Source organism: Elephantulus edwardii, unplaced genomic scaffold, assembly GCF_000299155.1.
Source record: "Elephantulus edwardii isolate Elephantulus edwardi_28Jun2011 unplaced genomic scaffold, EleEdw1.0 scaffold00001, whole genome shotgun sequence".
Lineage (NCBI taxonomy): Eukaryota > Metazoa > Chordata > Mammalia > Macroscelidea > Macroscelididae > Elephantulus > Elephantulus edwardii.
In genome coordinates this window covers 4,249,616-4,276,014 of record NW_006399751.1, presented here as the reverse complement: position 1 = coordinate 4,276,014, position 26,399 = coordinate 4,249,616, and the positions used below count along the sequence as shown (strand labels likewise).

The 26,399-nt window shown below is 49.0% G+C and overlaps 1 protein-coding gene across 1 annotated transcript in view; it reads left to right on the top strand.

Annotated features, from left to right (window-relative positions):
• Nucleotides 1–24,574, top strand: part of WWP2 (WW domain containing E3 ubiquitin protein ligase 2) — a 150,114-nt gene extending 125,540 nt beyond the window's left edge. Inside the window, exons 10-24 of the mRNA XM_006878647.1 lie at nt 5,886–6,060; nt 12,477–12,531; nt 15,699–15,780; nt 16,187–16,315; nt 16,880–16,955; nt 17,240–17,311; nt 17,529–17,617; nt 19,211–19,370; nt 20,759–20,892; nt 21,225–21,365; nt 22,777–22,897; nt 23,276–23,380; nt 23,629–23,725; nt 23,906–23,978; nt 24,475–24,574. Coding sequence (XP_006878709.1) covers nt 5,886–6,060; nt 12,477–12,531; nt 15,699–15,780; nt 16,187–16,315; nt 16,880–16,955; nt 17,240–17,311; nt 17,529–17,617; nt 19,211–19,370; nt 20,759–20,892; nt 21,225–21,365; nt 22,777–22,897; nt 23,276–23,380; nt 23,629–23,725; nt 23,906–23,978; nt 24,475–24,574 — 1,609 coding nt within the window. The remainder of the gene's footprint in view (nt 1–5,885; nt 6,061–12,476; nt 12,532–15,698; nt 15,781–16,186; nt 16,316–16,879; nt 16,956–17,239; nt 17,312–17,528; nt 17,618–19,210; nt 19,371–20,758; nt 20,893–21,224; nt 21,366–22,776; nt 22,898–23,275; nt 23,381–23,628; nt 23,726–23,905; nt 23,979–24,474) is intronic.
• Nucleotides 24,575–26,399: the final 1,825 nt, after the last annotated feature.

Sequence of the window (26,399 nt, the reverse complement as noted above, 5' to 3'; positions counted from 1 at the left end):
GGATGTCAAGGCCAATAAGCACCAAATTAAACAAGCTGTAAAGACGCTCTATGACATTGATGTGGCCAAGGTCAACACTTTGATTAGGCCTGATGGAGAGAAGAAGGCCTATGTTCGACTTGCTCCTGATTATGACGCTTTGGATGTTGCCAGCAAAATTGGGATCATCTAAACTGAGTCCAGCGGGCTAATTCTAAATAGAATAAATTTTTCTCACCATAAAAAAAAAAATCAAATGAAAGAAGCAAACAACAACCTGTAAACATCAGTGATAATGGATGGCGAGAAGGAAGCTATGAGAGTTGTTAATGAATTGTTGAGAGGCAAATGGCAGAGCTGGCAGAAGCCCTCAATATGAGGTCTCCCCCAGAAAACTGACTGCTATGCACCTCGGACTGTGAAAGGCCACAGTGATTGGCGACAGCAGGTCAGTATAGAATGGGACTAAAATCCTGAAGAGCTATTTGAAATGTGTGTGGGAACCATGAGATGCGCAGATCCTGAGATGCCCCTGAGGAGACCAACAATATTTATAAAATTGAGTTCTGTAAAAATGCCATCCCTAAGCTAAAGACAGAGACTTGTTTTGCTGTGAAAAATGACCAGTTTTAGGGATCAGTTTGAGATATCTGGGAATCTTCTCATGAAAAGCAAAGCCTCTATCTGATCATTTACATTGATACCACCAGGCTGCTAGCCCCACCTAGCCACACAGATACGCAGAACATTCCATCAGCATTGTGAGCATTGTGGTTCATTTTCCACCTTTAATTCTTATTTTAATGTTGTGTTGTTGTTGTGTGTGTCATAGAGTCAGAACCAACCCATAGCTGACACTCTGGCTGGTTTTCAGAGGCAGTTAATTGCATGGGAGGAGATTGCCCATACTTCTCCCACGGAACAGCTAGTGGCCTCGAACCGTGTGCTTTTGGATTGCAGCATTTACAACATTAACCATTTTTACATGCACAATTCGGTGGCATCAGTTCCGTTAACTGTCTTGTGCAATTATCACCACTGTCCATTTCAAAATTATTTCATCACCCTTACACAAGCTCATGACCCTGTAAGCAGCTCTTAACAACTCAATTTAAAATGGGAATGAACAGCCGAGGATCAGCAGACAGGAAGGATAAGAACATGGCAAAAAAAAAATAATAATATGGAGTGGAAGAAATAATTCAAAAAGTAAGAACAAATGATGGTTAATAATCTCAGTGATTATGGAGAAAATAGGATGTCTGCATGGCAGGAACAGGAGACAATAGGGGGGGAAATGCATAGAAGAGTTGGAAGATAAAGTTGAAGATAAGAATATGAGGAACATTGGTCCAGGAGTTTAAATATATGAGTAGTAGTGCTAGAGAGAAAAGAGAAATAGAGGATAGGAAAATCAAAGAAATGAGAAAACATTTCTGTACCTAAAGGATATAGTGTCTAGATTGAAAGGGGCCACAAAGTACCCAGCCGGCGAATGAGAAAAGACACATCTCAAGGCACCGTGTAAGGGGATGTCAGAATACTAAGAGACTGTCTCAGATGTTTTCAGAAGGTAAAAAACTCAAACCAAAACAGGTTACTTTAATATAAAGGATCAAGAATCAGAATGTTCTTCTTCTCAATAGCATCAGTGGAATAAAAACTTCAAAATTCTGAGAGAAAAAAATCCCCCACCTTAATTTCAGTGTGTAGTTATCTTAATGCTCAAGTGTGAGGGTAGAAATGAAGACATGTTCGGGTATCCACAGTTTCCAAAATTAACTTTAGATGCACCCTTTTTCAGTCACTATTAGATGATGTATTCCAGCAGACAGGAGGAAACTAAACAAGAAGATGTGGAACACAGGACTCCAGGATTCAACTCCAGAGTGGGCCAGGGAGTTTCCAAGCGGGAGATGAGGGAACATGAGTCAAGACAATAATGTGAGCAGACTCAGAAGACAGCAGGCTGCATTAGATGAAAGGTGCCAGGAAAGATACCACCAAGACTTAAATGAGACTCAGTGGCCACCTGTCAGAGAATCTCTCTGAGAGTGCACTGAAGATATGTTCTTCAAAACCAAGAAAACAGAACACGGATATCTTATTGCAAGAGAAAAAGAAAATGAATAAGGAAGTTATATATAAGAAAGGCAGTGTGTTTACATTATTCTGTACGGCCCAGCTGTGAATACTATCCTCACAGTCCTAAGAGAAACTGAGTACAGGAATACCTTAGAGATATTTTGGGTTCAGTCCCAGACCACCCCAATAAAGCGAATATGGCAATAAAGCAAGTCACACACATATTTTGGTTTCCTGATGCATATAAAAGTTCTATTTGCACTATAATGTAGTCTCTTAAGTAACATTATGTTACATCTATGTTCAGTAACATTAAGAAAAAGGTTGAAATATTGTGCGAATTACCCAAACGTGACACGGAGGCTTGTAGTGCACATGTACTCTTGGAAAAACAGCGCTGATGGACTGACTTAACAGAAGGTTGCCATGTGTCTTCAGTTTGCAAAAATGTTTATGTAAAAAAAAAAGAAAATGTAAAAGCACTACCCTAAACAATCCATTTTGTCTGTGAAGTGCAGTAAAATGAGGCATACCTTTAATGATTTTTTGAAAATTATATATTTCTTGAGAGTCTGAGGGGAAGAGACAGCAGCATTTGTGATGGGGGTGGAATCCAGGAATTAAATCTTCATCTTTGGTAGTGGAAAGTCCATTGTAACTGAACATGGCAAAATATCGAGATGTAATGCAATAAACACATTGTTTCAAAATGGACCTAGGTATTAGAAGCAATTGAGGTCTAAAGTGATTGCCTTTGGAGAGCAAGAATTAGCAATGCGGGAGAGGTAAAGCAAGAGAGACCACTGATTTACATAACCTCTACAGTCCTGCTTAACTTTCAAAAGCTATGTACACCTGATTTACTTGATAGATATTAAAAAGAAATTACCGCTTTAGAGGAGTGATTATAAAGTTGGAAGGTTCAGAGTGTAAAGGGTATTACTTGAGGGCATAGGGGAGTCCGTTGAAGATTTTGCTCGAGACCATCACGTAAGAGATCAACCTAATTGATTGCTACTGTGGACTGGGCTGCATTGGAATAGGGAAGTTCAGAGACTGTTGTAGTAGTGGAGGCATGAGGTGACCCAGACACACCCATAGTAACAGGGAGACAACGAGAGGAAAGACCCAGGAAGCATAGATATCAGAAAGGGATTCCAGTTGGGAAACATGGTAACATTTTATTCTGAAAAGATACTTGACATAGGCTGGTGGTGGTCTTAGGCCCCATCCAGTTGGTTTTGCCTCATATGTAGGGATCCTGTGTATAACAGAACACTGCCCAGTTAGGACTCCTAAATGTTACTGTGTTTGAGCTCATCGTTTGAATTCGTTTTTGGAGCCAGTGTATTAATCCAATTCATTAAAGGTCTTCCTCATTTTTGCTAACGTTATATTTTACCAACATGATGTCGCCAAGGACTGGTCCTTCTGATATGATCTCATAGTCTATGAGAAGACTCACCATCCTTCTAAGGAGCCTTCTGGGGTATACCTCTTCCAGGACAGATTTGTTTATTCTTTTGGCAGTCTATGGTATAGTCAATATTCTTTATTAACACCATAATTCAAATGCATCATTTCTTCAGTCTTCCACATGAGGTAGCCTGGTGGAAAAAGACCAAAGTTTTGAAAGAGAGCTTTGGTTTTGCTGAATCATATGTGACAGCAGATGCTGAATGTAAGGCAGTCTACCCACTGAATCCATACTAAGGCTGTGTGCTGCTTGCTATAGAAACAGAAACTCAAGAGTTGTAGAGTTGCTAAAAGGTCATGGAAGAGTTGGCCGAAAGGTCAGGTGGGTGGCTAACCCAGAAAATAGAAGATCCCATACTGAGGCCCAGAGGCCAAGTAACTTAAGAGCACTTCAGAGATGATGAAATGAGAACATAATTAGAAAACAAAGATTCTTTAACACAGTCATTCATTTATCATATCTATAGTGTTCATTTACGCAGTGTTAATTCTAGTTTTCTCAGTTGTATTTTTTCCTTACTTTCTCAAATTTAAAATAGAAAATTTCAAGCATACACTCAGGTTAAGAACAATGATGCCTTTGTAACTTCCCTCTGGTTTTAGCAATTAATAACATTTTGTTTCATTACACCGCCCACTTTTGGGTGGAGTGCCTTGTGTATTTTAAAGTAAATCCCAGACACATCATATCCTTTGACCTGTGAGTACATCATATATATGTCTCTAGCATATGGCTAATGGATGAAGTGTTTTGTTAGTTTTTTTTTAAATGAAACCACAATACAATTATCCCAGTCCCCAGATTAACAGTGTTAACTTGCCATTATGTTGTACCCGATCTATGTTTTCACCAATTGTGTCTAATGTGTTTTTTTTATACTTACTTTGTTTGAATCAGATCCAAACCCAAAGTCAACAAATTGCATTTAGCTAATAAATCTCTCCAAGCCTCTCTCAATCCATAAGCTCTTTCTTCATTCTCCTTTTCTTATTTTTTCCCCGAAACCATTTATTTGTTGAAGGATCTGAATATATGTTTTATAGAAGTTGTCATATTCTGAATATGGCTGATGGTGACCTGTGGTGTTATGTAACATCCCTCTCGATCCTTTCCTTTTCCTGTAAGCTAGTAGTTAGACCAGGAGACTTGGTGAGATTCCGCTTTGGGTTTTGTCTTTTAGTTGACTTATACCCACAGTCTGATGCCACATCTCCATTGTACATGTTGCTAAGTTTTGACAAATGCATACTCTCATGAAACTTGTACTCTATCAAGATATAGAACACTTAGGTCATGTTGGAAAGTTCCTTTTCTTACCTGCTTTTCATTACTTCTTCTGCACCTACCAAGGGCAGCTGAGAGGATTTACTTCCTGTCCTAGGCCTACAGTGGCTGTGGGTGTTTAGGATCTGGGAAAGGCTGCTTCACCACTGATGGTCATGTGGCAGTCCTGCTGGTTTGGGGGCCCAACTACTCATAATTACTCAACCTGTTTTTACTGGAACTTTTTATCAGGATAATTTCAGTTGCAGATAACAACAACAACAAAAAAAATGTATCTAATTCAGTCCAAATAATGTAGGAAGTTACTGGCTCATATAACTGAACATTGTAGATGTTGATCATGGTTTCAGTTGAAACGTGATCTAGTGACTCAGCAGTATCCCTAGAGGTCTAACTTTCTCCCGTGTTTTTGCTCTGCTATCCATTATGTTGTTGTTTTATCCCATGTGTCAGAACCAACTCATAGATGACCCTCCAGCAGGTTTTCAGAGGCAGTAAATTGCACAGAAGGAGTTCGCTCATCTTTCTCCTACAGAACAGTTGGTGCATTTGAATTACGTGCCTTTGGGTTGGAAATGCAACTCCTTCCTTGCATTTGGACCGAGGATGGGAGCCCGTGGCATTCAGGACGGACGACATCTCTCCTCAGCCATATCCAGCAGGGATGACAGACCATTTTCCCAGAGTTCTTAGAATAAGTCCTAGATTCGCTGATTGGTCCAGCATCAGTCTCATGCCCACCCCTAGTCTAGTCAACAGTTCAGCTCTGGAGGTGGAGATGGAGCCAACTTCCTTAGAACCTCAGAGACTCTTACATGGGCCTTGGGAGCCAGGAGAGATGGGTTGCTGTGTGGCAGCCACCGTTGTCTGCTATGATCACTTAAGCTCTTTCCTCTATGATTGGGGTCTGCCTGGATGTGCCTTCCTCAGGTAGCCAAGTTGCTACATTTTCTGCCAAACTTTGTGCTCCCTTGGTTCTTCCTTGCCAATCATCTTGAGCTTTCTCTAGAGTTTGAGGACATGGTGGTCATCATGTTAACTTTGAGTTTCATGTTTCCAGCTGGGAAAAGCGTACGGATCCCCGCGGCAGGTTTTACTATGTGGACCACAACACTAGGACCACCACCTGGCAGCGCCCTACAGCGGAGTATGTGCGCAACTATGAGCAGTGGCAGTCACAGCGGAATCAGCTCCAGGGGGCCATGCAGCACTTCAGCCAAAGATTCCTCTACCAGGTGAGAGGGCAGAACCTCACAGCCCCCAGGAACAGCTCCTACATCCCCTCAGGGAGCAGAGAAAAAGGTGGCTGGAAACGTCAGTGCTCTGACCCTGGACATTTTACCCGTCACAGCGAAATTCCTCAGATTCCTGTGTTTCTGATCTAGTAACTCAAGGTCCAGACTCTGTTTAAGGAATCAACATGTCTGGAACAAACTTCAACATCTTTTTTTCAAAAGTGGCTTTCTCTTCTGGCCCCCACATTCCAGCCCATCTACCTTGAGCTGAAATGTCTTGGTCAGCTCTGACTTCTCCCATACCTCACCTTTCCAAAGCAGAGCAGTCACCCACATCCTTCTCTTTGCATCACTTTCATTCTTCTACTGATCTTTATTATCTGCTAAATTTTCAAGGATAGGAGGGACCATAAAGTTCGTTTATTGGACCTGAAAACTGAAAAAACTCAAAGTCATTGTGGAGATTTGGAATCAACTAAAATCTAACTCCTCAGGGAATTTTTAGAGGCTATAAATTGATTGGGAGGAGACTCTGCTCATCTTTCTCCTACAGAGTAGCTGGTGGGTTTGAACTGGTTGCCTTTGGATTGGAAGCACAACTTGGCAGACTATCCTGGTTGTATAAATAAAGTTTTATTGAGAAACATCCATTGGGACACTTGGTCATTGTGGCTTCTTGTGCAGATTTGAGTAGTCAAACAGACCAAATGGCCCACAAAGCCTAAAAGAGACACTGACTTGCCCTTTATAGGAAAAAGTCGTGAGCTCTCATTTACGTCAACCTTCTGCTAGTTGCTTTGCCTTTTCTCTTTCCCACCTGAATTGTTTTCTTTCCTGGTTGGGGTTGTTGTCAAATGGTACTGCCCCTTCATCACTTTACCAGCTCAGAAGCTCTATGGTGTTTACATTCAGAATCACATTCACATTTCCTAGTTCAGAATCCAGGATGCCCTGGTACCCAGTTAATCATCCATCACCTAGACTGTGTCACATTAGGAGCCCTCCCAGCCCCTCTTTTTTTGAGTCTCAATCCCTCTAGAAGTTCCACTGGGGACCTGGAGCTGGGAGAGCCTCTCCTTGGCCTTTCAGGCAGGAGAGGGGATTCTCAGTTTAAACTCTGATTGGATTTTCTCTGTGGAGGCAAGGATTCTGGGGCTTCGTCTGACATACTTTGGACATGTTGTAAGGAGAGACAGGTCTTTGGAGAGGGACATCATGCTGGGTAGAGTGGAGGGACAGCGTAGGAGGGGAAGACGGGGAAGACCCTCTATGGGGTGGATTGATTCAGTGACTGGGGTACTCAGGATGGGTGTGTCAGAGGCAATGAGATTGGCACAGGATAGAGCAGCACGGTTTAGGGCTGTTGTACATGGGGTCGCTATGAGTCGCAAACGACTCGACGGCACATAACAACAACAACAACAATCTTAAATAATAAAGATGACACCTGTAGTATAAATTATTAGTATAGGAAAGCCTCTATTTCACAAGGGGAATTTTTTGAGTGGCACCATGAATTTTAACCATCCCATCTATTTAAAACAAATTTTGAAATGACTGTGAATTTCTATTTTAAATTAGCTTTCACCCACAAACCATTTCTAAGTTGGATATGGCTCTAGGTCAGAAAAATCTTTAATCCTTTTGAATTAAGTAGTATTCATTACTAGTCTACACCACAAACATCTCTTTTGGCTCTTCTGTCCCATCTTCTGTCCATGGAGGTGCTATTGCTCATTATATAGTGAGAAAACTGCAGAACTGGAGTTTCTTGGGTAAAGATGAGCAGAAAGGGCAACTTTTTTTTTTTAAATTTTTTATTTATTTATTTATTTTTTTAGGGCAACTCTTATAATGCCTATCTACAGTCCAGGCCGTGGTCATCTTACCCAGGGAAGCACTGTGTTTCCTCTTTTGCCAGCCTTTCCATCTCATGAGTCCAGTCCTCCTGTTTGGGCATGGTTTAGACGTGGATGGAATCTAATCACTCCTTGTATTTCCAAGATCGTGCCTCTTGAGCTGGGCCCCATGGACGTGATCTGCCATTTTCTTTTTGGGTGGTTATGATTGTGAAACTGAAATTGTCTGGGCATCATTCTTCCTGCCTCTTGACTTAGAGACAGAGACATATTTTAAGCATTCCACATGGTTTTGTCTCCCTGCTTGACCAATTTCTCGAATTAAAAGCCATAAAGTCACTAAAGGAATATCCCACCCTCCCCCACCTCACCATGTACTGGGCAGGTTCTGTAGGTTGATTGGAATGGTTAGTGTGTAAAAGGGAAGATTCTGGAACTTGTGTGTGCTTGTGGAACATTTGTTCCTCTTGCTTGCCTCTCTCATGTTAGCAACATTATCTATAGAGGTAACATTGACTCAAAGGGTCCCCAGAAGTGAGAATTAAATGCTAGACAAATTCCTTTCTAAGAACACAAAGATGGTTCTCTTGGCCGGTATGAGGATTCCAGAGGGTCCTGGATGGAGGTGAGGGCCACCGTTTTCTGGAAGAAACAAGACTCATATTGAAAAAGTGCTAGAAATCTTTTTTTCCAGTCTGCTCTCAATGTCTCTCTGTTGATTTTTCCTCCCCCCTGGATTTGGTTTTCTCCTCTTGTTTGCTGTGGTGCCATGTCCTGGTTACAAGTAAGAAGGGTTGCTTTCATATAGTTATTTTGGGGTTTGGCTCTGGCCCAGGCTTTGACTCGGAAGACTTAAGAGCTGATACTATGGCAGCTACTCCCCCTCTTGCTCTTACTGGGCTTAACGGAGACCTTGTTCTTCTTTGCGACTCTGCAGAGAACACGAAACAGAAATGGCCACCAAGGGGATCCCAGGTGAGAGTCTCTCCCACAATTCCTTTCTGCAGTCGGCCTCAACACATGCCTTCTTAGTCTCTCTAAATAATTGTTCTGTTTAGTATGGACACATTTCCTTTTGCTAATGTCCGGTTCTGCCTCCACTGCTTGTGACCACCATGCTCATCTTGAGGTTGATGTTCATTCTGTTTCACTTTTCCTTCCGGCTGTGTTCTCTTGAGTGGGGCCTAGCCTGGCCAAGGACATCGTGCTATTGTGATAGGGCCCCTTGCACAGCTGAGTTTTGCTGTGGCCGCTCTTCCTTGACCTTCTTTCTTCCTCCTCTGTGACTGAAGGAGGTAGCTGGTGTCTGTCCCACGGAAGCAAATATCTCGGCAGCTCCAATTTGTGGAATCCAGTCATGCTGCCCAGGAATGGGCCACTTGCCTTCCACCTTGGCATGGCTCCTTAACTACCTGGGTTTTGTTCAGTTTCTTAGTTCATCCTTAAGAAAAGAGTCCACTTTCCCCACTATATATAACCCTTTTGTCCTTCCCAGAGTCTTTCTTGCCTTTGGCTGTATTTGCTAGGCATTCTTTATTTCTGAGTTTGCATCTTAAAATATTACTGGAACTTTGTGCTTAGTCCCTGAGGGATGTGGACTCACATGATCTCCCTGGCTCTTGGCCTGCACCCTACATCTCCCAGCCTGGGCCCTGTTACTGAGAAAACCTACTCCAGTGTTCCCCTCTGTTCTCAGAAAACCATCTTGTCTCTCAGAGCCATCTCCACATCCCACAAGCTCACTTGTGATGCCATCTCCCTCCACCTGTACACACTCCTTTCTCTACTTTTCCAGCTGTGTCCAGGCAACACTTTGGGGGATTTATCTTATTAAGGGGAAATGAAGTAGAAGAAGAGAAAGGCAACTGGCTTGCTCATTAGAGGTGTGAGGTATTTGGGGTTGGGTTTTTCTGGCCGTGTTATGTAGGTCTCAGTTTTTTTTTCTCCTTGGCTTCTGTTCACATTCCTCCTTTTGGCTCTTTTCAAACTGCTGTGTCCATTCTAGTGCTTCACTTTGACTCTGTTAAGCAAAATTAATGATTGTCAGCTTCTTCTAGTTCCAGTTGCGTACGTTTGTAAGTCTCTCTCTCTTCCTCACATCTCTTTCCTCTGACAGGTTGTGAGCAGGGCATTAAATCGAATGAGAATGGGAGAATCGCAGGTGGGAGGGGAAAGCTTTTTAAAGAGCCGATTTAGCAAAAGATATTGTTATTAGGTGTTCGGGTTGCTTTTTGACTCTTAGTGACCCCAAGTGACAGAATAGAACCAGTTTTCTTGGCTGTAGAATGGCCAGGAGTAGAGTTTCATTGGCTGCAATCTTTTCAGGTGGAGGCTGCCAGGTTTCTCTCTTCTGGAGCTGCTGGTTGGTTTTGAACACCCAATGTTCTTGTTAGCAACTGAGCACTTAAACTGTTACACCACCAGGATTCCTTTAAGCAAAGATCTCAACTCATTGTCATCAAGTTGGAACTGACTCATAGCTGACCCTTAGCGGGTGTCTGAGCTGTAAACTGCGCAGGAGGAAATTGTCTTTCTCCTTCGGAGCCACTGGTGGATTTGAGCCACCAGCGAGGTGTGGCCTTTGGTTCAGCAGTGAAACTCCCTGCAGACCACTCACCAGAGCTCCCGTTAATCAGAGACAGGCAACTCCATATAAAGTTTGGGGTATTTCAAAAGAGAGCAAAGCTTAAGACAATCCTGATAAATATCTTTTGTTCCCAGTTAATTGCTGGCGATGGAAACAGTCACGCAAGAGCTCTTGGTCTATTTGTGATCTTGGGCAGATAATGAGTGTCAGTCCCTTGAACACCTTTCAGAACCCACTGAGTGCGCTCTGGGAGCTTACCTACTCATTCTGAATAAAGCTGCAGAGCTGCACAGCATCGCGCCGAATGCTGCAGCCCCTAAGGTCTTTAATCAATGGCCTTTTCTGTGGCTCTTCATCTTGCCAGGGTGTGGCTGCCTCTCAGTACTTACCAGTTGTGTCCTATTTGGTTTCATTATCTGTACTACATGTGTTTGCACATCTGTAGTTATTTTTCTTCTGTTGCCCAGACACCTTTATAGCCACCGTTCTTATGTGTGGACTACAGCATGGAGTTGGAGACTTTTTGGGATCCTCCCCACCCCACCCACCTTAAAAAAACCCTTATGGCTTTGGGGAGATTGTGTTCAGATGAATCGGAATCGTTTGGCCCGAGATTGAAGCATGCCCTTGTGACTGGTGGAAATGCACCCCAGCCCACCTCTGGGCAGTTTTAATTCTGCGTAGGTCCTGGGTCCTGTGCCGAGAGGGGCCTCTATCCCGCCAAGGAGCCCTTGGTTTCCAAACTTAAACGTCTTTGTTGGACTTCGCTTGGGAGAGGAGCCTGCGCTACCACCTTGGAAAGAAAGTTTCTCTGTCCTTAGAGCTGGGGGCGGAGGGAGGGTGTGAAAGGGGGTCCACCGGCAGTTGCCTTTTCCCAATGTTTTCTCAAGCTGAGACTGAGCCCCATTCATCCCACTGACCGCGTGTGGCTCCATCGCCCCCAGACGGGGCCAGCCAGGCAGCCTGCAGTCTGCCTAGAGAACCTGATCCTCTAATACGACGATTAAATTTTAGTAAGTGAAAGAAAACAGCTTCAAACAAGAAGAAAGAGGGGACGCGAGAGTGGAACAATACTTGTTTTATGTAACCCCGAGAAGTGTCTGACAGCACCCCCTTCCCTGCAGGATATGAGAAGCCTTCGTCCATGGCAGCCAGCCCCCTGAGACCTCACAGCAGAAGGAGGCAGGGTGGGAGCCTGCTAACGTAAACAGTGACCCTGAAGTCCTGGAGTCAGTCCCCCTACTTTCTCCCTGCTCCCCTTCTCTCACTCTCCCACCCCAGCCTTCCAGGAAGGCAAACACAGAACACTGAGCAGCCTCAGGTTTAGGCCGGAGAAGAAAGGTGCTTTGTGAGGGGAAGGAAAACATTCCTGGGGGAGGCCGGGAGGGGGGAGGGGCATGAATGCCCCCTCAGTCTGGTGGAGTCGCACACCCCAGCCTCTCCCAGCTCCCCGAGAAGGGAGGTGGAGGGAGGAAGGCCAGGCCCCAGCCAGGAAGCTCTGGGCGTGGGCAGGGCTTGTGGGAATGATTTCATTGGAAAGGCCTGCGATATTTTTTCCCCTCCCGTGTGTGGTTCTTGGAGAAAGTTGGAGGTGGTGGCGATTTCAGTTGTCTTGGCCGCCGTGAGCGGGAGCTGGGCAGAGGCGCTGGGAAGTCTTGCTCCCAGGCTGGCCCTGCCTGACCAGCTTGCAGCCCCACTGCCCTGCACCCTCTGCCTCCCCCACCTGCCACCCTCTCCTACAACCCACAGGGCTTTCAGGGTCCAGGGGCTTTTTTGGTCTTTCATTTTTTTTTTATTTTATATTTTGAGGGTAGTAGATGCCACCTAAGGCCCTCTGTGCCCTCTACCAAGTGCTAAGATGTGGAAATAAGGCGTTGCCATTTTTGTTTCTATTTATCCATTCATTTTTAACTAAAGGCTTTTTTCCCCCTTCTCTCCAAACTGTATTCTGCTGTATTTCTCATGTTTAGTCTTCGAGCACTTCGACTGACCATGACCCGCTGGGTCCCCTCCCTCCTGGCTGGGGTAAGTACTGTCCCGCTTAGTGCTGCCCTCCTCTCCTGGGCACTTTCCTCTCTCCTGTCCCCCGGCCTCCCTCTTCAAGGCTCCCTGGCCCTTTCTCTGAGGATGCTCATTGAGAACTGAACTGGAACAGGTGATGGAGCGGGGAGGTTGGAAAGGCGCTGTCCTGTGCCTTGTTGTGTTCACCCGGCATAAGCCAGGGACTCCATGTGAGTAGGCCCTGAGCAGCGATGATACTGTTGAGTTCAGCGCCTGAGCTGCAATGTGCGCGTGCTCAGGAAACCCTCTTAACGCCAACTAAGACACTTAAACTCATTCCCAGAGTATCCGTTTCAAGTCTATGACTGCAAGGTGGGAAGCTTCGGTTGCTGTAACTAACCTTTCTTTGCAGCTCAGGTGGTGGGAGACTTCAGCCTAATTTTGACCTTTCTGTTTGTGAAAGGTAGGAAAGAAACAGAGGATGAGAGTTGAGAGTGTTGGGTGGTGACCCAGTGAAGCGCATGTCCCTGGTCACTAATGTGATGTTGTGCTGATGGCTCATGCTGAGTTCTTCTCGTTGCCGTCAGGAGCTGCCCCCTCTCCCAGTCTTTGCTAGGATTTATCATTGTTGAGCTAGTGGCTGCATGTGCAGGATTTGGGAGAGATTACGGGGAGCAGTGACTGTGCCAAATGGTTCCTTAGAGGTGGTGGGACTCTAAGCTGGGCCAAGGCCTATGTCAGTTCTGCAAAAATCTGTCCACTGTAAAGAGGGCAGTTACATTGGCATGTGCAGGGAGTCATTTATGTGTCAGACCATGAAGACAGTAAATACTGATTTAGTGGTATTCACTGGTGAGATTAAATTTGGAGGAGCTGCTCTCGCTGACAAGGCCAGAGAGCTGTGCGCTTAGGGAGCGGACAGTGACAGTAAAAGTAAAAATGCTGGGCCTGGAAAACCTTCCAGCATTTGAACAGGGTCCTCTTCATGCAGAAACTACTCCCCGACAGTAATTAAAGAGGCTGCATCATGTCCCTAGGACTCACAGAGTATCACTTAGTGAATTATCCCTGCATTCCAGGGCTTTCAGTAGGAGCCTTTTAGTCCGTCTGGTGGGAGAGAGCAGTTAATGCCACTTCCACATGTTTCTTGACTTTCCAGTAGGGAGTCCCAGGTGCATGCAGATGATCTGTTTCACTCCCTGAGCCAGTAAAAAGTCATTGGAAGGAACTGAAATGAAAGAGGATTAGCCCCCAAGGTCTCTCTCTAGGTAGTACAGAACTCATCAGCTTAAGCAAGATCTAATCGCCAGCAGAAACCATGGCCCAGGACCTGGGACCAGAGTTTATTTGTGGCTCGGCAGACGCAAGCAGTATAGCCCAGCCAAACGTGTTTCTTTCTGACTCAGTTCTACTGAATGCTGAGCCACAGGCAGGAGGGTTGTAAAGACGGGAAAATAAGAGGCGGTGGAGGAGGAAGCTAGGTGCCTGTCACCTTCTCAATCACAGAGCCTCTGGGGCTCTGTGTTGGCCTCCCCAGGGCTGTGCAGGGGTCCTCCCCAGGGATGGTTAAGAGTGAACAGAAAGAGCAGCAACACCAAACGTGGGCTGTGTTCTCGGGAGCCAGCTCTCGGAGCCACCAGCTGTTCCTCTTTCTCGTCACTCCTGGTCCCTTTCTGCCCTCAGAGGTATCCTCCTTGCGATGGGCCACTGAGTCAGGATGTCAGCTTAGACCCACATCTGCTCCTCAGCAGCTGTGATGCTGGCTACTAGACAAGCTCCTCTCAGATCTGTTTCCTCCTAAAACAAGGATGCCAGCTGCTCACCGAAGGCTGTCCTAGTCCCTAAATGATGGTGTTGCACGCAGTGGGATTGTTCCTTGAGCCACATAGCAGGCAGTGGCAGGAAGGAGGGACAGACCTCAGACAATTGGGTGGGCCTGGGCTGTCATTCCAAGCACTCATGTTTGTGGGGAGCAGCCCTCCTGCCCTGAGACCTTGTGGGAGTCTTCCTTCTGTGGGACAGTTGCATAGACCTTCATAACTCAAAGTCCACTGAGGTTCCTCTTTTCCTTTCGACTCTATATTTGAAATGCCTCAGATATCTCCTACCAGGTAAAGCAGGAAGTCAGAGGTAAGCCAAGAACCTGGGTTGATAGCCTGGACATTGCAGCCTAATTTTTGAGGGCAGGAGGTGTTTTCCCAGTTCTCTCTAGCTTCTTGTAGCTTCTGTTCTTATGGTAGCTTCTAGAAAGATGACTCTTATTCTTTGGTTTCACCATCTTTGTAAAGGAGGGGATGCCCTTAGTGCCCTGTGTTTTCAGGTCAGGAACAGGCTTGAAGGCCCAGGAGCTTCTTGGGAATGGGCCCCTTTGGGCTCAGAGCCTGCCCTTGGCTTTGTCTCTCCGCTTCCCTGGGAGCTGGTGGGCTACCCTCCCAACCCCTCTCAGAGCATATTGTCACCAGCTGAAGTCTGGACATTCCCGGATTCAGACCTGCCCCAGTAATCCCAGGGCCGTCGGCAGTGAGCCAGCTAAATGCAAGGGATTGAAGGATCCCGAGGAGACAGAATGTGTATGCCTGGATCCTGACATGTGTCTATCCAGAGCTCCCACTCAGTGGAAGAATGAGCGAGCCCCGTCCGTGTCCACCACCCAGCAGTCGGGACATTTATAGCCTAGAGGCTGTGCTATGAGTTTTGGAATAAAACCAGCTTCAAACAGAAGAGCAGGGAAGGTCCTCGGACCCGGTGGTCAGTGTTGATCAGAGTGCTGTAGAGCCGTACGCGACAGAGGCACCGGGGTGTGCTCTGACTACAGGACAAGGCAGTGACAGCCTGGGGTGGGGTGGGCTGTGGGCGGTGGCTGTGCCTCCGGTTTGCACACAGCTGGATGTAATTACTGCCTGGGTTCAGCCTGGCAGCTCCCCCTCGGTACTGCCACCCCCTCCCTCCAACTCACACAACCACCAAAGACAGCCCTTGTTCTTACATTGAACATGTGTCGACCACCCCTCTGCCTTCTCTTTGTTCTTTCCCCCACTGACCAGTGTGAGCAAGGTGACTTTCATTGGTCAGCTGTCGCTCACAGGTGAAGTCTGCAGCAGAAATCCAGCCCCATAAGGTGGAGGGCGGGCAGGGGAAAGGACACATGTCACAAGTGGGTCCATCTGACTGTTCTTGACTTCCTCCCACAGAGAAGAGGCAGGACAATGGACGGGTGTATTACGTGAACCACAATACCCGCACTACCCAATGGGAGGACCCTCGGACCCAAGGGTAAGAATGCGGCTACCAGGAGGGCTGGAGGTGGCCTCCGGTGGCTTCTGTCTTCCAGGGCTGAGGTTCAGGGACCTGGAGCCTTGGGCAAGTGTCCCTAGACCCTTACGATACAATGTGGATCCACCAGGGCTTGAAACCTGCTTCATAATTTGGCCTCCCTGGTGGACAATGGGTGGACTGCTAGTTTTTATTCATGTTGAGGCCACCCTTTATCTGATCTCCAAAAGACTGAGTGGCCCACTCAGGCCAGTGCTGTCCACCAGGGCCGGGTGCTATAGAAACGAACTTACCCCTGGAGACGTGCTGGGCATGTGGGCCCCATAGAGCCTCACTGAAAAAAGAGATCCTGCCGGGCACTGTGGGTTCCCTCGCCGTCCTTATCCCTTTCCCCCTGTGTTTCCAGCATGATCCAGGAGCCAGCTCTGCCCCCAGGGTGGGAGATGAAGTACACCAGCGAAGGCGTGCGGTACTTTGTGGACCACAATACGCGCACCACCACCTTCAAGGATCCTCGCCCGGGGTTTGAGTCTGGGTAAGGACTTTGCATGGGCAGCCTCAGTGTGTGTTAGCACAATTTGTTCCACCCTGGGGCCCGGAGGCTGAGGAGGCCAGGCTTTGGGGTGACTTGCCTGTACGTGTTTTCTGCTGCTCTTTGCTCCCTCTAGTGGCCAGACCTACGGGCATGGTTTGTTGTTTGGGAAGGAAACTCAAAACCTCTCAAACTCCTTGTCCTGAGTCAGAAACAACTCATAGCTGACTGTACAGCAGATTTTCACAAGCCATACATTTCACAGGAGGAGAATTCCCATCTTTCTCCTGTTGAGCTGCTTGTGGATTCAAACTTTGAGTTAGCAGCACAGTTCGTTATTCCACCACCAGAGCCCCTCTGAAAGCAAGAGATCTGGCTTTCCAGGTTTCTTTTTTACCTTTCAAAAGGTGCCTCTGCAGAGCCTCTTAAAGGCAGACCCTTCCTTTCTTTGATGCCTTACTCTCCTCATCCTTAAGTTAACAAAGCATCAGCTTTCCTCAGGGCTTACAAAAATAAATAGCTGACTTTTGAGTTACTCAGATTCTAGAACATTTCTGCTCTCCTCAGGACAAAGCAAGGTTCCCCTGGTGCCTATGACCGAAGTTTTCGCTGGAAGTATCACCAGTTCCGCTTCCTCTGCCACGTGAGTCCTCCTTCTGTGGCCACCCTGGCAGAAGGGATGATTAAACTGTCCCAGCGCGTTTGTCCCGCTGAGCAGCAGGGGCTGGGGTGTCCGAGGCTCATGTCAGGACCGCTCACTCACTCAGGCTGTCTCGATCTACTTTAAGCGAAGGTGGGATCCGGGGGCCAGCTTGTGTTAGGGGACCACACTCTCTGGCTCCAGACCTGGGCTGATGGCAGTGCCTGTTTGTACACCTGGGCGTCACCTAAGGTCCTGCTGGGGTGTGTTTTTTCGGTTCTTTGCAGTCCAATGCCTTGCCGAGCCACGTGAAGATCAGCGTTTCCAGGCAGACACTCTTTGAGGATTCTTTCCAGCAGGTAAGCGAGAAAGCAAAAGCCCTCTTGCCATGTCCCCATCTTCTCTCTATCTGGCTTGTTAGACTCTGCACAGCTTCTGAGGGCTGGGCCTTGGTGACCTGTGTCTTCTGGATAGCAGATCTTAGAGCCCTGTGGTTCCTCACCTGTCCTGCCCCCTGCCCCCAGCCTGCAGTGGATGGGAGGGTGCCAGGCAGCCCATGGGGTGCTGTCTCCTCAGATCATGAACATGAAGCCCTACGACCTGCGTCGCCGGCTGTACATCATCATGCGTGGTGAGGAGGGCCTGGACTATGGCGGCATTGCCAGGTGAGCCTAGTGCCCGAGAAAGGCCACCACCAGAAAGCTGCCCCCTTCTTGTTCAACGCCCCCTGCTGCCCCTGCTCCAGAACACTTAACAGTCTGTGCTGGAGCAGTGTCCCGGTCCCCTGCTGGACCTGTTAGTTAATGAATCATGGGCACACTGGGTTCCCAAGGGAAGGGCATGGGACGAAGGCTTTTTTACCAACCCCTGTAATCACCTCTCCGCTTCAGTACCAGACGTGCCAGGTCAGAGCAGCTCAGCGTGTATACCTAACGTTACTCGGGCCTTGGTCAGGGCTAGGTTACATGCCATGAGCACAGGTCAGTGAAGTTAAAACTGACGTAACCCTACAAAAGGCTCCAGAGCACCATCTTGCCTGCCCCTCAGTCCAGCTAAGAGCGTGACCAGCCCTGGAGAATTGTTGCCTTGAACGGGGCAGCAGGCCTGGCAGAGAGGAGACGAGCCGAGGCCTATGGTGACTGTCTGCCCAGTACTTCTCCCGGTCTGGGGTGTCCTCTCGCTTGGTGTCGGGTTAACTGGCTCTGTTCTCTGTCTGCTGGCTGCGGCCCCTGTGCATTGATTGTTCTTTACCCCCATGGTGACTTTCTCTCCAGGCTCTGCTTGGTGGGCTTCTGGTGTGTGTCTCTCTCTCTGTGTCCTGCCAGTGGTTTTACCCTATGGTAGGTTACGTCATGCTGTTCTACCACAGGGTAGAACCACGGACAGGATACTGGGGCACCCTCTGCATCGAAGGACGCCGCGTCTGCCAGCCACAGACAGCCCACAGCAGGGCCTGGCCCCTGGGGTGCCCCCTGCTGCTCTAGCTGAAGCCATGAGGCTCGTCCCTATGGTGCACCGAGCTGCCGAGCCGTGGGTGTTAGTTTAGCTGCATGCGTGGACGTATGGGAAAGGGCACGGTGCTGGGGCTTGGGATGAGGGAAGGGAAGGTGCCGCCGGTGCAGGGTGCATGGTTAGAGTTTTCAAGGGTCAGGACTTACAGCAGTGTTACTGTTCACTCATATTATGCTGCCCACTTGGGCTCAGTGGAAGCAGTTTTGTGATATCTAGGTTTGGCACCTGGTACCCTTCTTACAAGAAACTTCCATCTGCTGGCAAGTGGGCACAATATCCCAATTTTTGTCAGAAAAAGAGCTTGTGGACCACATGCAGGAAAGTTATTGAATAAACGTTCCTGTCTATGATATTGCTACTGAGGGCTCTTTCTTGTGCAGTGCTCAGCCTACACAACTCTGCATTGTGGCCCCGGGTGCAAGGAGCTGCTTTACTATTAGAAGCACTGTTATGTGTCCAGAAGTCTGTAAAATCACACATCTGTACCATCTGGTGCCATACAGGCAGGCTTCCTTGAGCATCATTGTCACATGCCCTTGTCATTCTGGTTCGCCCTCGATCTAGCCCCACCTTGCTGACCACCTATTAATACAGATTAGCCCAGCTACTGAGATGATCTGGGGGCACAGCCCCCCAGGACATGTTGTGTCCAGACTACCTGAGAACTGGAGGCTGAGGAGCCCAGGCCTTTGTGCAGGTGTGCTGCGAGGGGTCCTCACCCCTGTTTTCTCTCTCTTCCCTCCCAGGGAGTGGTTCTTTCTCCTGTCCCACGAGGTGCTCAACCCCATGTATTGTTTATTTGAATATGCCGGGAAGAACAATTACTGTCTGCAGATCAACCCTGCCTCCTCCATTAACCCCGACCACCTCACTTACTTCCGCTTCATTGGTCGCTTCATTGCTATGGTAAGAGGGCTGTTTGTCCTTCCTCTTCCCTCCCCAGGAGAACTGTGCATGGGGTTACCAAGGGATCCACACTTTCTCCAAGACTTCCTGGAAGGGTGGCAGCTGAGGAAGCCAGACCCTGTGTATGCAGTGAGCTTCACTGGCATAAACAGCCACCCCTCAAATTGATGCTCACCTTATCCTCGGAGAACTCCTAATCTAAAACCGCAGAAGGCTAGGAAAACTGGAGCTTTCTCAGTGATCACCCCAGAGCTGTTGGAAGGACCTCTTTGTTTTGAGTTGTGTGGGGCTTGTCACGGGCACACCCAGGGGTCCCTGGCCACAGCGCTCCATTTCGAATTAGGTGTGTCCTGGGTGATGGGACTGAGTGAAACCATCACCACATGCCTGCTGCCCATCTGGGGACAGCCACCATCTGTTACATGCCTGCTGGTGGGCATGCTTGGAACTGTCTGATTGAGACCATGCAGCTTTCTGGAAGGATTTGGAAGCAACACCTGCTTAGAACAGAGGCCTAGTAGACCAGGGTGAAGGAGGCATCCGTCAGAATGCAGGAGTGTGGTGGAGAGGGGCCTAGTATCTGTATTTACCCAAGAATGGGGTTTCCGTGTGACTGTGGAGGTGGGGAATCTTATCACGTGTATCTATGTGAAGAGCCTGGTGAGTGTGGGGAACCAGGATGGAGAGGGTGGAGCCCATGGTGCCTTTACAGTCCAGCTGCCATGTTTGGTGGTTTGGATGGCCTCTGTGTTGTTTTGGCCTTGCTTTCTTCTGACTTCTTGAGTGCTCTGCCCTGTACCCCTCTAAGGAGGACCCGCAGGCCCTCAAGAGCCTGTCCCTTCCCTGTCATCTGCAAGTTCTTGGCCAAGGTGCTCGGCTTAGGAAGTGGGCACATTCTTCCCAGGTCCAGAGACCCACCCAGCCTAGCAACCAATAGAACAAACTAATAAACCCCAGACTATTACTCACCCTGGCTCGCCAGCTCTCACTGTCTATGGTGTCTGCATTATTTTTGGCTGCCTCTGCCTCCTGCTCTGAGAGCCAGTGAGTCAGGGCTGCCACCTGGAGCGGATCTGAACCACGGGTCTTCTGTGAGCACAAGCAGCCAGGGCTGGCTTTGGGCATCCTGGGCAGACAGGAGCCGGACTTGTGTTCTTGAGCCGATGGGCTCAGCTCGGTCCCTTGATCTGAGGATGGGATGAGTCCATTTAGGGTCCAAGGCAGGACCAAAGAGTGTTTTCCATTTTCCGGACCCTCCCTTGTAGCCCCCTAAAGTTCCCAGATGCTAAAGTCCTCTCTGGAAGGAAGGCAGGTCACAGCACCTGGGCTTTGACTCAGAGTATCCTAGAGCCTGCCTTGGACCTTTGCTGTGTCTCTTTGTTCTTCAGGCCCTGTACCATGGGAAGTTCATTGACACTGGCTTCACCCTCCCTTTCTACAAGCGGATGCTCAACAAGAGACCCACCCTGAAAGACTTGGAGTCCATCGATCCTGAATTCTACAACTCTATCGTCTGGATCAAGTGAGTCCTCCTGTGTCTGGTAGCTGGAGGAGGAAGTTCTCTGCCTGAGGAGGGGACACGATGGCGTCCTTCTCTCTGTCGGAGTGGACCTCTAAGCTCCATTCAGCCTTGGGACCTGCTTGTGTGTAGATGAGTTGCTCTTAGGTGCCCCTGTGGGCAGCACAGAGTGCTCTACTTGCATCAGAAAGATCTCCCAGCCATTGTTCAGGATTCTTGTCCACCTCTGAGCCCTTGAGTGTTATCATGGGTATGAAAAGTAGGTAATGGAGCAGGATTTAGGGAAGACCCTTCTAAGAAAGGTATCATCCCTCCTCCTCCTCCCCCATCTCTAGAGAAAACAACCTAGAAGAATGTGGCCTTGAGCTGTACTTCATCCAGGACATGGAGATCCTGGGCAAGGTGACAACCCATGAACTGAAGGAAGGGGGTGAGAGCATCCGTGTCACAGAGGAAAACAAAGAAGAGTACATCATGTAAGTCTCACTGCTGGGGTGCACCTCCTCCACGGCAGTGTGAGGTGGGGCACAGGGAGAATGGATAGCAGGAGACACAGTGGGTCAGAGAGAAGGGGTTTCCTATGTTTATGTCTGGGGACCTGACGGGAGAAGGTCTACGTGTAGCTCATAGTTTCTCAGGCACCATCCAGCTGCCTGATGAGCCAGAGCCCAGGGCGCCTTGTTCCCAGCTCTTGGTTGCTCTTCCTCACTCTCTTCCCCACATGGGGACTTCAGACTGCCAGCTGAATTTCTCTGGAGAGACATACAACTTAGATGCCTCCACCTTCTTTTCCTAACTAAATGGAAACGTTTCTGCGTACTTAAATTTATTTCACGCGCATCTGCGTGTGGGTTCTCCCAAGCACACCCCCAGGTTCCTCAGTTGAGCCTTCAATCTCCGTACTTCTATGTCTCGGAAATGTAGTCAGTGATGGTGACCGCAGAGGTGGATGGGGTGGTGGGCATGGCACGGGTGGTGATTTGAAAGACTCCCGTAGGTCCATGCCACCGTGATGCCTTTTGTTTTTATTGTGAAAATAAACATAACAAAACATACACCGGCTCACAGATTCCCATGTATACAGCTTGGAAGCATTGATGACATTCTTCCAGTACAACCGTTCTCACTATCCTTTCCAATCAATTTCACCACCACTAGCATACACTCAGTGTCTTCTAAGCCAGATGTCCCCCGATGGACCCCACGTTCCTCCATTTCTGTCCCTGGTAACTACCACTGACCACTGACTTCTGTGTATTTGGTTATTTCACATAAGTGAGATCACACATTTATCCTTTTATGACTATTTTTGCTCTCTTATTTTTTTAAATAAGATTTTATCTCCTGATCTCTTTAACAATTTTAGTTTTATAGAAAAATTTCCCGGAACTTAACACACACACACACACACACACACACACACACACACTCACACACTCTTTCTCTCTCTCTCTCTTTCTCTTTCTTTCTCTCTCTCTCACACTCGTTTGTGTGGTACATTTCGTACGGTTGATGAACCTGATTTTCATTTTTGTCTTTTTAGTTGCATTTGAGTGGTCCATTTCTTAGAACTGATGGCCTAAGACTGACAGATTCTCGTTAGCAGAGCCTGTTGTTTCATTTAGTGTTCATCCACCTAGTGGAGCATCAGCACTTTACTTCCTCTGGGGCAGAATAGTATTGCTTCATGTGTGTACCACATTCTGCTTAGCCATTGATAGGCTAGTTTTGAGGTGTCAAGGTGACCCCTCCGTGTCTGGTGTCCTAGAAGCTGACTCTCAGCTAGCCCCTGGTCTCTGTAAGAACAGTCGCGCAGGTAAGCAGCTGCACCTGAGCAGCGGGCGTGGGTCTGCACCGACTTGGGCTGTTCTGTCTCTGGTCTCTTAGGCTGCTGACTGACTGGCGCTTCACCCGTGGTGTGGAGGAGCAGACCAAAGCCTTCCTGGATGGCTTCAATGAGGTGGCTCCCCTGGAGTGGCTGCGATACTTTGATGAGAAAGAGCTGGAGGTGAGTGCCCAGAATGGTGGGGGCTCTGCTTCCCTATTCCTGGGCTAACACTGCTCATTGACCTGCACTGTGCACCCATGAACCTCACCAGTTAACCACCCACCCTGCTTGATGAGAACAGGAGGCAACAGGGCAGATGGTTTGGTTTGGGTGCTCAGCACCCTCTCCGTGGTCCCTCCTTTTGAGGGGGTCCTTGTCCAAGAAAATGAGAACTCACTGTAATCTCTATCATTACAGCTTTCAGCAAAAAGTTGAAAATGTTGAGGACCGTTTCATTTGCTGTGGGGCCGTGGTGGGAGGTGTCTTGGTTGGCTGGCTGGCGGAGGCCCCCTTGGTGGGGACGCCGGCACGGGGTTGTGACACGCTCGCCCTCCGCAGCTGATGCTGTGCGGCATGCAGGAGATAGACATGAGCGACTGGCAGAAGAACACCATCTACCGGCACTACACCAAGAACAGCAGGCAGATCCAGTGGTTCTGGCAGGTGGGTGAGCGGCTTTGGGACAACTGCATGCGCTTAGTGCCCAGGACAGAGTGAACTGAGCTCTTCACATACGCGGGCTTTGTTGGGAAGTTCCGTGTCCATACAGGAGGAAGAATGAGCGGAGTGTTTCTGTGCTAACTGTACATGTGCGTCTTTTTGTGGGCTTGGGGAATGGTAGACTGGGTGCATGGCAGAGCCGAGCGCTGGGCCCAGACAGCCACTCACTGGCTGTGGCTTATTGGTTGTAGGTGGTGAAGGAGATGGACAATGAGAAAAGAATCCGGTTGCTACAGTTTGTCACTGGCACCTGCCGCCTGCCTGTGGGCGGGTTTGCAGAACTTATTGGTATGTTTCCCCTTGCCCTGGTGGTGACCTAGGATTGGGGATGGGTTCCCCTCATCCCCCATCAGCCTGTTCATGGGGGGTGGGATGCCCCGCAGGGCTGTGCCTAGCTTGGCTGTGAGTGGAGTCACTGCTCTAGGAGAGCACATGGATGACATTGCTGGTATGTTTCTTTGCTAACAGGTAGCAATGGGCCACAGAAATTTTGCATTGATAAGGTTGGCAAGGAAACCTGGCTGCCCAGAAGCCACACATGGTGAGCATGCTGGGAGTAGTGGGAGGGCCCTGGCACCCTCGTCTGGATGAGCTGCAGGGGTGGTCCCCTGGGCAAGACTGCGTGGGGCCCCGACTCCAGGACTGTTGTGTGGCTCCAGGATGTTGGGTGGGAGGAGGAGCCAAGATGTGAGAGATTCCCTCACCCCTTTTGGGAGTCTCTGCAACAGTTAAGCACTTACAGTTGTACCAGGCATTATATATTGACGCCCTTCTGCTTGAGTGGACTGAGCATTGCACCCTCATCACCCCAGGTGACCTGTCCCCTCCCAGGCTCCTTGACCTTCTATAATCCAGGAGCCTACAGCGGTTAGGACCCAGTGTAGCTGAACCCCTGGACCCTGGCCCATAGCTGGCTAGCCAGTGAGCGTGTTTGAGCCAGAGTCCAGCCCACCTGACAGTGAATGATGGCGGCCCCCTCCCAGCCTGTTAGAGACCTGACCTGCCACATGCCAACTGTTGCCCTCTCCTCTCTCCAGTTTCAACCGCCTGGACCTCCCCCCATACAAGAGCTATGAACAGCTGAAGGAGAAGCTGCTGTATGCCATTGAGGAGACCGAGGGCTTTGGGCAGGAGTGACTGATGCTGTCCCCTTCTTCCCTCCACCACACACGTAATGTGTCCTTGCCCCAGAGGACACTGACCGTGAGGCCATCGGGAGGCTCCTGCAGGGTGCTGACCCTGCCTGGGGAGCACACGGTCACCATGCTGGTGGCAGCAGAGCCTGACGCCAAGAGGCCTTGCTTCCCACCCGTCACCCACTACTGGTGGCAGCTGAGAATAAATCCGGCTTGCCACCTCTGCCCTCATCCCCTGCACAGTTTGGAGGGTGGACCCTCTCCATAACACTTACCCGCTCTGTCCTGATGCCAGCCCTGGGCATGAGCATGCGTGCCGCAGGCGCCTAGCTGGGGGACTACTGCAGGGACCCCAGGCTGGGTGTGCGTGAGGACTTCAGGCTCTTGAGGTAGCTCTCTTGGAATTAAGCCAAGGTTCTTTGCCAGTAGAGAAGGTTTTGTTTGAAATGGAACTTTCCAGAAATCTGTATAAGTGATGGTCTTTTGACCTCGGGGTCTCAGCCTCCTTTCCTTCCAGGACTCCAGCTATGCAGGTAGGAAGCAAAGGCCCCATCTCTCTCCCCTCCAGTTCAGGTCGGTCTGCTCTTTCATAGAAAACAAAGGTTGCACAAGCTGCTTGGGTCCCTGTGGGTGGAAGTGGTCAACTCCCTCTGACATTTGCCTCCTTTCCTAGGTAAACTTGAAGCCTTTTGTGTGTCTGGTTGTTTTATGTTTCATTTTGGTATGCTGCTGTCACCCTCTGTTAGGAGCTGGTGCACTGGGCATTACTGGGACCTTGAGGCACCAGGCCAGCCACGGGTGTCCCAAATAGTGGTTCCTCTTGGCACACAAGCTTAGGTGGCTCAGGGTCACGGTGGTCTGGTCCCCAACAGAGCAAAGGGTCAGTATCTTGAGCACCGCTCTAACCCTCCTGCTGCAAGAAAGATAGAATCCCCCTCTCTAGTTAAAGCTGCTCGGGCAGCACTGGTGACTGGACACCGGGACTCCTGGCGCTCCTGCCACCCTGAGCAGAGTGCTCTGTGCCCCAGCCAGCTGCAGTATTCATCTGTGGGTAGTAGTGGCTTTAGCTGCACATAAGAAACAATGAACACCAGCAGAAGGGCTCAGAGCAGCTGCAAGTGGCCTACTGCCATTTCTGGAGCTCCCCCCAGCCTCCATCACAGGATTTACTGATGTCCTGAAGGTGGATGTACCCTGGGATATTGTAGTGACCTGCAGTCCCGGCCAGCGCCCGTGCCCTGTGCCTGATTGTCCCCAACCCCGAGGCAGCTGGTCCTGGGATCCTTCCGACCTCCCCTGTCCCACGGCGGTCATCCATGGCCCGCTTGCTCTTGCACGCTAACTCCAGCAGCCCCCTCCCCGCAGCTCCTCTGTACCTTGTCAGTGTCTCACTGCAGCGTCTCTGCACGCGGCGTGGGTGGGAGCTGTCGTGTGAGGTCTGGATGCAGCTCACCGCTGCTGAGAGCGTGTCCATGTGTATATACGTGTATATGACTGCGTTGTCTGTACGGAGTGCCCTTCTGGTGCACTGGGTTGGCCACCAGACCGTTTTGTAATGCCCACCCTCTCGCCTCATATTGCCAGTTTCTTGTGCAATAAACAATCAGCAGCCGTGGGTGATGTTGATGTGGATGTCTCCAGAGTCACTGCCCTCCTGCCCCAGAACCCCACTTGTTCTATGAGTTGCTGGTTTGAGGAATACATGACAAGCAGGACTGTCACAGATGTGGGAAGGGTGCCTGAGACTTTGACTTGGACCACTGATTTCACCCAGCAGTCAGCTGCCTCTGGATACTCGTATCTCTGCCTCCTTGGCCAGCCCAGGG